Source organism: Callionymus lyra, chromosome 6 (genome assembly GCF_982586985.1).
Source record: "Callionymus lyra chromosome 6, fCalLyr1.hap1.1, whole genome shotgun sequence".
NCBI lineage: Eukaryota > Metazoa > Chordata > Actinopteri > Syngnathiformes > Callionymidae > Callionymus > Callionymus lyra.
Genome location: NC_141823.1, coordinates 23733168 through 23745922, shown reverse-complemented (window position 1 = coordinate 23745922; position 12755 = coordinate 23733168). Strand labels below are relative to the sequence as shown.

General features: G+C 39.8%; 1 protein-coding gene across 3 annotated transcripts in view; it reads left to right on the top strand.

Annotated features, from left to right (window-relative positions):
- Positions 1–12755, top strand: part of nav2a (neuron navigator 2a) — an 88056-nt gene that overhangs the window by 24089 nt on the left and 51212 nt on the right. The window contains exons 3-7 of one of the 3 annotated variants that reach the window (XM_087794329.1): positions 569–621; positions 6354–6426; positions 6542–6788; positions 6906–6962; positions 9337–9473. In XM_087794329.1, coding sequence (XP_087650455.1) covers positions 569–621; positions 6354–6426; positions 6542–6788; positions 6906–6962; positions 9337–9473 — 567 coding nt within the window. Of the gene's footprint in view, positions 1–568; positions 622–6353; positions 6427–6541; positions 6789–6905; positions 6963–9336; positions 9474–12501; positions 12552–12755 lie in introns of those variants that run through there. The other 2 variants (XM_087794327.1, XM_087794328.1) reach the window with 2 other exon arrangements.

Genomic DNA, 12755 nt, shown 5'->3' with positions numbered 1-12755 from the left:
AACGTTAGTGCAACTGCAAATCTATCATTATACAATTGCTTTGACTTTTTCAGCTATAATTTCAACAGTTTTTAACAGTTTTATCTACTCCATATGTTCAGCAGTAAGTGACGGTCAATAGGCTACAACAGTTTTGGTCGACAGAATAAACAACATGTTTATTCACCCGAGCCAGAGAGCTGAGTTTTCCCACAAAGTAGGTGGTGGTTTTTGCATTATGGGCCCTTCAGACCTCCTGATGCTGTTGGCACAGTTGTCAACTCTGTCTCAGCTGCTGTGGGCCGGGCCTCCGTGTCCGAGAGGAATCCCTGACATCACACACACACACACACCTTCTGAAAAGAAGTAGCTCATCGCTCCCATGTTGGTCGGGCCCCCGGTGGCCCCATTCCCATTTGCTGTGACCAGATAGTGTTTCATGTCCCCCTGCAGACTGGGTAGGAGGAGAGGTGGGGTCACAATCACAGGCATGAACGACCCGGTTCTCCCCTCTCCAGCCAAAACACACACATCTCCAGAAGGATTACTTTCACAGAGGACTTCAACCCTTTTATTTCTCTGCTTTCAGCCAACGAGAAGATTGGCGACATCAACGGCTGTCCCAAGAGCCGCTCTCAGATGGTAAGTGATTTCTCCTTATTTGTTTTGGCAGGAACACGTTGTGTAGCATCTTTTATCGCAGGCCCTCGCCGGGACTCACAAAAGATGTGAATCTTTTTTTTATACTTTCGTGGTCTTAGTGGTTGTTTGTGAAACCTCTAGCTCAGACTTCTGCCACTTGGCACTCGGTTGAAAGCCGCTCTGGTGTTTGGACCTGCTATGTTCACTCATTACACTTTGCCATCTCCAGTGATGAAAGCATCCCGGGAGCATCACCACACACGGAAAAGAAAATGTTTACCACCAGAGCTGGTTTGTTTTCTCTGCCTGACGATTGACCTGAACACTGTGGGGATTTCGCCGGCTCCACTGTTTTGTGTGGGAAATAAGCCCCACTGTTCTGAAGCTGCCCTCCGCCGAACGTGATGGGTCATAAATTGGGCCAGTGTGCCAGCTGAGGGAGCTATTTTTGGGCACCAGCCAGAAACACACACACACCATTAACAACTAATAGGAGGAGGGAGCAGACCCAGCTGATCCCAGAACCATCCATCGCGTCTCCTGACGAGAAGCTTAACTTGAATCCGGAATTTTCAGGTTTTCTCAAACATTTATTATACAGACAAATCTTTTTCTTTTTAATTAATACATATTTTACAACATTTCTTATATCAGCAGAATAAAAACATCATAAATATATACATATTTATGATGTTTATATATTTTTATTTTTTTTTAAGCTGTACAAAGGAGCTCTATTTGCTTTAAAAAAGTATTCTGTTATCAGTGCTGTTTTTTATTGTCATGCTGATATTTGCAATTGGTATATCAATGTCACATGACCAGAGGATGCTACCTTGAATAGACAAAACAACCAGATATATCTGAAAAAAAATGGAGAAAACATTTTTAATCAAAACCCCCTTTTTTTCTTTACCAATGTAGCTAATTGTGTTCTTTCACCAAACCATTTAGTAAATTTCTTCTTCATCTCTGTGACGGATGTATTCAAATATACGAACAATTGACAAAAGGATGATAGAGATTAAAATGGAAATCTCATTTAAGAGGAAGACATTTTGCGAAGGTGAGCTTTGTGTTCACAAAAATCTTCAAAGCCTTCCCTGCTTCAAAGTAAAATCTGAATCAGCCGAGCTTGGCTCATCCGAACGTGTGTGTTACTGCTCGACATCAGAAACACAGTCCTGGAGGAGCTGCAGTGCTTTCACAGAAGTTTACTAAACATTCTGCTGATCATAAAGTTAAAGTTGCTTCCTGAGTGGAAATGTAAATAAGAGCCAGAGGTGGACTAGAATGCAGCACTTTCGTCTTGTTCGCTCTCACATTAGCAGCCTGTTTCTTCCATCGCTGAGTGAAGTGTGTGTTTTAACAACTGTCACACACTTGTTAAAAACTCCCCCAATGTCCAGTTTTGCCTTTGCCCCCCAGTGTGTGTTTAGAAGGCTGTTAGTCGCCACAGTGTTGATGTGACACCACACTGATCACAAGGTGTGTTGATCTGTTGGACAATATCACAATGTTTTGTAGGGTCAACAATAAACCAAAAAGAGAACTTCACGTCTGTCATTACGTATGGATATTTTGATGTGTCATCTGTTTATTATTTATTTTAAAATACTGGAGAATACAGATCAAAGTTAAAACGTAAAATAGAACTTGATTGGGAACTCTTGTTGGAGAATTAATATTTACCTTAAATGTAGATGCTGTCATTTTTAACACAAGTAAGGCTTTTTGAAGTTAACAGTATTAAATGAGGAAATTTCGTTTTGTTTTTGCAAACAAAAGCATGCGCACACAGAACCATGACATTGCAGTTGCACTGTTTGAACACTGAGGGGAGCCAGAAACAATATTCATTTTTATATTACGTACTGCAGCTTTAATGGAAAGATAAAGACTGATCGTAAAGCAATTTTACTCACTCAGGTGGGAGATATGTTTTAATTTCTTAAAATTGAAGAAACATAATGGACGCTCATCAGGCTTGTGAAGAATTCCAGATTGAATTGAGAATGTCTCCCAAATGTGCTGTGACTCCAAGGTTGGGAATAGAAAGAAGGCCAAATGATAGATTCCTGAATAATGTTTACAGTATATTAACATTTTTCAGTTGTTTGATATTTTATACCAACAGTATTACTATGAACTTAAATATTATCCTGCGTTCATCAAACTAATGTTTTTTGGTGACAAAAAAGAAAACAATTATCTTCCATTTAACAGATCATTTGATTTTGTCTTATATAATTAATTATGGAAAATTGTCTAAAAATACTCCATCCATATATTCCAAATAGTTGCCATTTCAGTGCTTTTTATAATAACTTATCAGTTGACATATTTTAAAGTCAGAGAAAACATTATAAAAGAATCAAAAATAATAAAAAAAAACCTGACCTAAAAGGTCATCTAATTTCAAGTTAAACTTGTCAATAAAGTTTGTGGAATTCCAATGCGCTCATGGGGACAAACGTTCCATACCAGTGAGTCATGTGTGTCTGGTCGAAGAATATTTTGAATCAAATGAAGCACTTGTATGTTTGCAAGTGATTTTAGCCTGAAATCATCTGATCGAGTCGTGAGAAAACTGTATCTTGGCAACCAAGTTAGCAAATACAACTTACATCATAAGAAAGATCTGTTTGTATTTGATCAGTAAATTATGTATGATGATTAAAAAGACTTGCAGGAATATACTGTTCATATAAATAATTTTGCTTGAATATGAACTCTTTTATTAAACAACATTCATCTGTGTACGAATGTTTGTTTTTGTATCTGCTGTGCTGGAATGTAGGTAACTCATGACTCATCATATTTGAAAAACAACAAGGCATGTTCCTGAAGGCCATCATTGAAGCAGAGAGATAATGTGGTCGTAACAGCTCAGGAAAATAATAAAGTTGATTTCATCAATTTAAGCTGGATTAGCGTCGAGACCATGACGAAACAACACTTGTTGTTAACTGTCAAAGTGGTGGAGATTCCACCCAGAGCTCTGTCTCCCTCTGCATCTATTTGCCGAGCTCATTTCACATGACATTTGTCTTCATGCGGCGCTCAAGCACTTCCTCCTTCCACACGTGAAATAGAATCAGCTGTGTGACGAGGGGCGGCGTCTTCTCAGAGCTCGTGGCTGCAGCAGAGCAGGAGTGTGGTCTGTGCGGAGCTGTTAGGATCAGAACACCTGGGCAGGTACGACCACGAGCAGCCATGTTATTGATGGTGTTTTTGTATAACTTTTGATGGAATGATCAAATTGACATGGTTTGTGAAGCTGATGGATTCTGATTGTCGCTTTCGACTGCGTTCAACTCTCTTCACAAGTCTTTAAAAACTTTTCACTTGGGTCAACTTCGAGAGCTGCATATGTCAACAGCTGTTAAAGGGTCAGAGGTCATGCACGGGCACCATGCATATGTGTAAAGTCTACAAGTCTATTGACACAAGCCGCCAGAGGTCGCGGAGTTCGCACTGAGAGCTGAAGATTTATGCCATCATGATAAAGAGTCAAACTGATCTGCGCGATTGAGCGTGTAAGAAAAAGTGTGATTCTTTATTTCAACGCCCGCTTTAGCACCTCAAGACCTCCAGCTACACGCGGCTAAGAGACGAGCCAGGTTTATTTTTATAGCTCTATTCATACACTAGAAGACGTCATGCGGCTTCACTCAATGTAGCAACCAACCCAGCACTGAACCTGTCGATTATCAGAAGTTAAAATAATGTTTGGAATTGGCAGTATTTTATTATTTGTTTTGTTTGTGAAAAGCATGAATTTGCTGGTGATTATAGCTTTTATTTTCAATGTCTACCAAGAATTAAATTAAACAGCAACTAATTATTTAAGTGTGTCTTAAATAGATCTTGGAATCTATTGTATCATCAGTATGTGTCTGTTTGTACAAAACTCTCTTTTCATTGAAATATTTACATTAGACAATGATCCTAAGGCCCTTTGTTCTGGAGATGAAATCTTTTTTACCATAACCATTCCCACTCTGTTTTGATTGATTAAGCATTGAGGTTTGTCACTGTGCGTCATCAATCCTGGAAGTCTCAATCTCCAAGGGACTTGTTGTATAAACAAAGCAGAACGTGACTACAGCTGGGTGAAGGAGGAGTGAAGACCATTATTATGTCATAATGGACTTCGCTCTTGTAACCTCTCGTTTGCTGAGATTTCAGAAGGCTGGTAACTTTTTAAAGTAATAAGTTCAAAACATGGTCATGATGAGAGACTTACTGCATCTTGGAGAGGAAGACTTCAACATTTGAAACATGGGAGTGAGTCAGGAGAGTTGTTTGACCAATCACAGCACAGTGGGCTGGGTTATGATAAACAAGATTTAATCTCTAGAAAAACGAAAAACAAAACTATTTTCAGTGGGCGTGACCTTTAAAATTGACTACAGCTGAAAAAGACTGAGTTGAAATTCTAAGATTGTATACGAGTGATGTATACAAAACAAAAACGTGTATGACTTGAGAATACTTTTTTTTCCCCCCTAAACGTACACATTTATTGAAACTGAAGGACGAGTCGAAAAATAACAACCTCTCTTGCCGCTCTGCCAGTGCTGTTCTCGCCTCACTGAAGGTTCATCCAGATGAACTTCGGCAATTGATGCGCAGTTGGAAACTTCCCACCTGCAGATCCACAGACGGAGCTGTAGGTCAGGCTATTAATAAGACACATCATTAATGTAGAGATAGAGGAGACCTCCAGGTCGCAGTAGACACCTCATTAAACAAGACTCCGTAAAGAGGATTAAGTCTGTGATTCTTGTTGCTGTGTGTCTCCTATAGCTTTTCCTAGGCCTCCAGGCTCACTCTATTCTTAACTGCAGTAAATGCCACCCACTTGATACCGGCTACAGCTGGTAGGTTTGCTCATGAGATCGGTTGGTAAACTTTGATCATCGCTCATCAGCTGGAAAGACGTCTTTTATACCGTTGACATTACCGGGATCAGGAAGCACAGCCGGTGGATAACAGGTCACATGAGCTGTAAACCAAGGCCCATAAAACCCTCTCACAAGTGACAGATCAGCAGTCTGCCCAGGTGTCGCTGCAACATGGACGACATTATCAGTGTCCGGTGCAGAACAAAATGATCCTTTCACAGCAGATATAGTGCTGACCGCGTCCTTCCTGGTGAAGGTATTGACAGCAGCACTTTAATCCAGATCTCAAGTGCTTTGTAAAGAACTCAACAATGGATTTTTTTCAAACTCCTGTTTTATTTCTGCATTTATGAATCCTTTTTCAACAACAAAATTACTGTGGAGAAATGGTTTCACCAACCGTTGCAACCATGTAGATCAGGGGTATCAAACTTGATCACACAAAAATATATTAACAATGCAAGTGTATGTTTACCTAACTTTCTGTGAATGGAAGTATGACTCTGGTTAGATAGATCAACTGTTCATGTATTAATCACTGGGGAAAATGGCTTTGGTAAATTGGTATATACTTGTCATTTGGTGGACGCTGGGTTTGAAGCCATTACCTTTTTATGACACAACAGTGATCTACCAAGTGACCTAATGGAATGATTTTGAAGGCTATATTTATCTTGGGTATCATTGTGTTATCCTTTCTAAAACAAATAATTGAACTCGACTGTAATTGGAACTCTCTGTTGGCCCCTGTGCCTTGGGTTTGTCAGATCTGAAGTAGAAGTGAGGACCCTGAATGACGGTCAACTGTCTTTCTCTCTCCAGCTTGAGAACATTGACGCCTGCCTGAGTTTCCTAGAAGCCAAAGGAGTCAACATCCAGGGTTTGTCTGCAGAAGGTGGGTTGTTGTCTTACACCAATAGAAGTCAGGTTGTCACGCGAACCTACAAACTGTATCACAGAACAAACATCTGATGTTGATGTTTTCTAACACTGATCCTTTCATCTCGCAGACATTCGGAATGGTAATCTGAAAGCCATCCTCGGACTCTTCTTCAGCTTGTCCCGCTACAAGCAGCAGCAGCAGCACGCCCAGAGGCAGAACTCTCAGCCGGCTGTCTCTTCCACCTCCCACCGTGAGAGTTCCCATCCTCCCCTGAGCCACCAGAGCAGCGCCCCGGCCCAGCTCAGCCAGTCCACGCATGGGACGCCCGGTCCCACAGCACAGAGAGCAGCAGCACAAGCCGAGATGCAGTCCAGGTGAAGACGCTTCTCCTCTCCTTTGTTTCCGACGTCATCTCTTCTCTAAACATCCATGTCCATCTTCTCACTTCATTGTAAACTTCAACTCTCTCTCCTCTTCCACGCTCTCTCCAGGAATGGCTCTCAGAGTAAACTACTCAAGTTTTCCCTTGGTCAGAAAAAGACCTCTAGGTCAGCTGCTTTGTCTTCATGTCTGTGTCTCCCTCCTCTTTCCTTCCACTCACCTGCTTGCTGATGGATTGAAATTTCTTCCAAATCAAACAGTTAGAGAGCTAATCAAAACAGTGTGTCTCTCTAGAAGTCAGTAGAAGTCTAAAACAAGTCACTTTTATATGGTATTGAGTCAACAAGACAACAGTTTGTGACCTGTGATGGGTTGATTAAGTTTCATGAAACAGTGTCCTCATTTTCAAAGGCCACTAGATGGCACTGTCTGGCATTTACCCATCACTACAAACTAGTATAAATTAATAAATTGTGAATTACTTTCCTGCACAAGTCAGAAGAAATAGGATGATAAGAAATCTAAAAAACATGTTTTTTTATGAAAATGAATAAATTAACATTAATATTGATACAACACAGGATTGGAATTATATGTATCCTTGTACATACAATGGTAGTTACAGTTATTAGTCACTTAACACAGATGTATGTTGTTATGTAAGCCTAGTATAAATCCATCTTGATTAGTTCTCTGTTTGTTTGGCACAAATTTCACCCCATACTTCCCACCCAAGAGTAGACATTGCCTCTAATGCCAAGACACTTTTCTTTCCACTTTGTAAATTTCACATCTCTTCCACGGTCTTGGATTAAGGGCAGTCTCTACGAAGACTAGTTTTGGACATGCATGAGCGATGGTGGCGAACAGATCAGACTTTAGGCTCCAGACTGGGACAGTGTGTGCCTCAGTTGTCAAGCTAGTTAAATGGAGTGTAAAAACAACCTTTAGACGACCGTCAAGTGTGTTTGCCTGTGTGTGTGTGTGTGTGTGTGTGTGTTTGGTTAAAAACCATCCTTCATTTAATCTGGTGTGAATAGACTAATATGAATGATCCAGGGCTCAAGGATGTGACGTTTCTCTAGATATATGTTGCTCTTAATTAGCATGTTTGATAATGTTCATGATATTTTCTCCTAATGCACCTTGGATTTGGACGAAGAACGTTTTTGCACGCTGTTAATGCAAATGTATTTTCCTCGCGCCTTCGTCTGTATTTACTGATGCAACATTGCCCTCTTGTGGATGTATAGCAACACTACAATCAAAGATTTATTTAAGTACAGAATTGGGTTTGGATATTTCAACCGAATAAGTGGGAATTGGTTGAAATTAATAAACACTTTTCTTTAACCTAAAACATATGCATTAACTTGACTTGTTTTATGACTTTTCACGGTAACATGTTTGTTGCTTTTCAAATTTAAATAAAGTTTGAGCTGAGCCAAAAGGCTGCTGCTTTCTAAGGTAAACATTGTAGCTGTTTTAATTTTAGATAAAATAGGAGTCGTTTAGGATAACTGACATCCAGGGGATGAATCCATTAATTCCTGCTCGTCTACACGGACTTAATCTTCTTATCAGTGTTTCACCTGAAGGTCGTGGCAACAAGACGACGATGAGGAGGAAGCATTTGCATCTTATTATCTGTCGGTCTGTCAGGGAGTCGTTAGATTATGACTCAGTGTCTGTAGCCGCTGTTAACTGTCATGGAGTTGTCAGAGAAATTGAATAAAGACTCCACACGTCTGTCTGATCCTGGAGCAGGATCAGAGGAGCTGCTTGCCGATGATGAGTTCATGAACGCCCGTAAAAGTCATCCGTCTCCATCAGGGCTCACTAGGCGTGTGGGCCAGAACAACTAACAATGGCTGGGTTTACCTCTGTCACGATTCCAGACCACAGACTTTGAGCTTGGAGTTTACCCAGAAGTAAATGTTCATCTTGGAGACGGTTTCCATCCACTGACAGTGTGATGATGGTGTTGGCAGAGCATGAGCTTTGTTTCCAGATTATTTTGGCGTATTTGCTATTTGACACTTTTGAGCCCAGCTGCTGAAAAAACAGAACTCCGCTCTTTGGGAGCAGATGGCTCAAATTTTAATAGTTTGCGAATGTGTGGCGTTCAAAGTAATTTATCTTACTCCTGCTGATTTTACAAATCATCATGACACAAGATGACATTTGATCTGAGACTGTAAGAGTTTTCATCAAATTATTCTTGATCATCCGAAGATAACTTTGATTTAATCACCTAATTTATTTTATATAAATCTTCTAATGCTGTGTTTGTGTGTCATGAGCGTAACAAGTAACTGTGAAATTCATTTTCTTTGGTTTTGTTCGGGGGAAAAGTTAGAGAAATGACTCAACCTCAGTGTTTAATCTTCCAGCCTGTGCCAGTAGCGGAGATTCTTGTTGCTATTTACCCTCCCTGAGTGACTTCAGAAGTGTTTGCTCTGCTGTGAAACAACAGAAACTAAACTTTTTCCTTCAACCACTTCCTTGTTAAACATCCGTCTTTCTCCCTCCTTACATCAGACTTCCCGGCCCATCAGCGAGGGTGTCCACTGCGGGCAGTGACATCAGCACCAGGACCTCGGTCGGTGCAGCTGGGAACAGACGTAGCCAGGGATTCAACAGTGAGAAAACCAAAGCAAACCTTCACCTGAATAAAGGTAAGACCAGTTTAATCATGAGAAGTACATGGATGTGACTGTATTGTATGAAAATGTGACAGGGACACAGAGTCAACTTGTGCTCACACTATTCTTAAAGAAGGCCTTGGGGTTCCAAACGCACTAAATTCTTAAAACAATTGCATTTTATTTTATTATTCACTCTTCAATATTGATTATTTGTTAAGCATAGTGAATAATTAACACATTTTTTCAGCACTCATCCATATTCATCCATATTGAATCTTGAACAATGAGGTGTATTGTGTTGATTTGAGGGAATAATGAATTTACACTGTTATATAAGCAACACAAAGACTGCTTTCCATTGTGTCAAAGTGTTATTTCTTCAGTGTTGTCCCTTGAAAAAATATACCTAAATATCTTCAGAAATATGAGGGGTGTTCTCACTTTTGTGATACACTGTAAATACAGCAGGTTGCCAAAGCAAATGTGTTTCTTTATGTTTAAAAAAAGTCTACTGTTTTTTGGCCAGTGTTTGATTTTGTATGTAGTAAGTGACACTTGAGTTTTGCATGTTTGAAACACTTGCTAGAGAGGATGTCCAGACACATTCATCCGTATGACTGTAAAGCCCTACTTGGTGTATGCTGCTTCATATTTTTGTATGTAAGATGTCCATAAGATCTTCGCTTTTAAACAGCATGGCGGGATTGTTAGTCTTCTTTTTTGGTATTTCCTTGTCAGAAAACCTGTCCATTTCGTGCCTACTAGCTAGCTACAAGCTACTTGTTGACAGGTTGACATGTAATGTGCAGGTTGAGTACTTAAACTTGAGAGTCAGAAGAACAAGGCAGTTCGCGTTTGTATGTTCAGGGTAAATGGTTGAAAAACATTTTAATAATATTTTTATTTATCCCTACTATAATTGAGCCCACTCAAGTGCCCCCTGGCGGCCAACCGCTGCATAAGCCTGTAGGCAGGTCAATGATTTACAGTCATATTTTAAACTTTGTGTTTCGGTTTGATTATGCTTTACCATTTTTTATCGCGCAGAAAATTTGAATAAACAATATTACGTCCAAATAAATTCTGTTTGCACAAATTGTGTAAAAACATCACATGTTCAGACGACCTTCAAAACAAATCTCTGTTTCCCTCTTCCTCTCAAGTGTGCTGAAAGATTAATAATTAATATATTTTATTATGGGGACCATTGAAAATATGTCACTCTGCAGGCTTTGTATTTCAGCTGTGTGTTTTCACAAGGAGTTTACCAGCTGTTGACGCTGCAAGTCAAACAAACATCTTTCGGTGCTTTCTTAATGTCACACGCATGTTTCTAATCCCCTGAAAGCGTGAAGTAGAAAGTTGGCAACCATTGGTAGGGAATGTGGTGAACATGACTAATCAAAAAGGAGCAGCTCTTAAAGAAGTCTTCTTATGTTTGATGTTGTCTCGGTATGTGCTTAATGGCTTAAACCATGTTAAATGTTGTGCACAATTGAGAGCCGGTGGTTGAATAATTTGTGTCACCACTTGGCAGGAGCACAGCTTTATACAGACAATGTTAGTGTTCAGAGTCCAAACTCATTATCCTGCTTTAGGCCGAGAGTTCTGACCTACCACAGTCTGGGGCCTCTTCTTAAAACACTTTTCTAGTTATTTCAGCTGTTTACATTGTTGCTTTACTGAGTCACTTGTGTATACGCCTAAATTGATTTTTTTCTTCACATGATTTCTGCTAAGTTGATCATTATTTTGTTAAAGTTGTCATTTTTTTCCCTCACAATATTTGAGAAACTGTAGGACAAAGGTTCAAATCCGGTCTGCTGAAATCATGATGATGTTTTGAAGTTATTACCGTATTTTCCAGACTATAAGTCGTTCCGGAGTACAAGTCGCACCAGCCATAAAATGCATAATAAAGAAGGAAAAAACATATAAGTCGCACGGAAGTATAAGTCGCATGTTTGGGGGTGATTTATTTGATAACATCCAACACCAAGAACAGACATGTCATCTTGAAAGACAATTCAAAATAAAAATAGAATAGAGGCAACAACAGGCTGAATAATTGTACGGTATGCTTACGTTACACGACACAACTGAGAACGTGCCTGGTATGTTAACATAACATATTAAGAGTTATTCAGATAATTATAGCATTAATAACATGCTAAGAAGTTTACCAAACCATCCGTGTAACTCCAAATAACTAAAATCCATTGAAATCTTCATCATCGGTGTCACTTTTAAACAACTCCGCTAACTCCGGAGGTAGAACTCCTCTTCTACGTCGAAATTATCAACACAGGCCTAGAGCGCCCTCTTGCGGTTTATGTGAAAATAACATGTGAAATGATATACCGGTAATAATGTGTTAATAATTTCACACATAAGTAGCTCCAGAGTATAAGTTGCACCCCGGCCAAACTATTAAAAAAACTGCGACTTATAGTCCGGAAAATACAGTACATTTGAAAGTTCTCCCCCTTCTGAAATCTCAGCGAACAAGAGGTTACGAAAGCAGAGTCCATTATGACCTAATAATGGTCTTCACTCCTCCTTTACGCTTCCGGGATTGATGACACGTGGTGACAAATCTTGATGTTTGACCAATCACAGCAGAGTGTGTTCGGTTATGGTAAACAAGATTGTATCTCCAGAAGAACAGTATTTTCAGTAATTTATGATACAATAGAGGACACACTTGAATCAACACATTAGTTGTCCTTTAAACAAGCTTTATTCATAAAATAAAACCAGCACGTCAATGAAATCTTGGAATAAAAACATTAAAAATTATCAGAAAAGACGAATGACACACATTTGTGATTAAAAAGGTGAATTTACTATTTTTATTATGCATTAAATTATACTTAAATTATCGTCTGGAGCAATGATTTTAGAAGTATGAGTAATGAAGAGGTAGAAAAGGAAATATTGGTCAACTCTAGTGCCGGTGATGTTGCCAAGTCCCTCCCCTCAACACTTCCACCTCCTCCTCCTCTTCATGGACGGCTCAGCGTGCTGCAGGACGTATCTATCCCTCGTTGACTCTCAGAGCCTCTCGCACTTTACGGATTCTTTCTGGACTCCAGCAACGACAATGAGGTTTGACAACTTGTAGATGAAGTCATATCTAACTCTGCAGCTCTGCAGGAGAGTTCATGTGTTATAGCTGCTGCTTCTTCGACCGGTCATGTGCTTGAAGAGGCTCCTCTAAAGGATTATTCTGGGTCGTCTGTTGTCATGAAACATGCAGTGTTTGAGTCGTGCCGGGGGTTTGTGCTGAAGACACCTGCTTCTTCTGCTCGT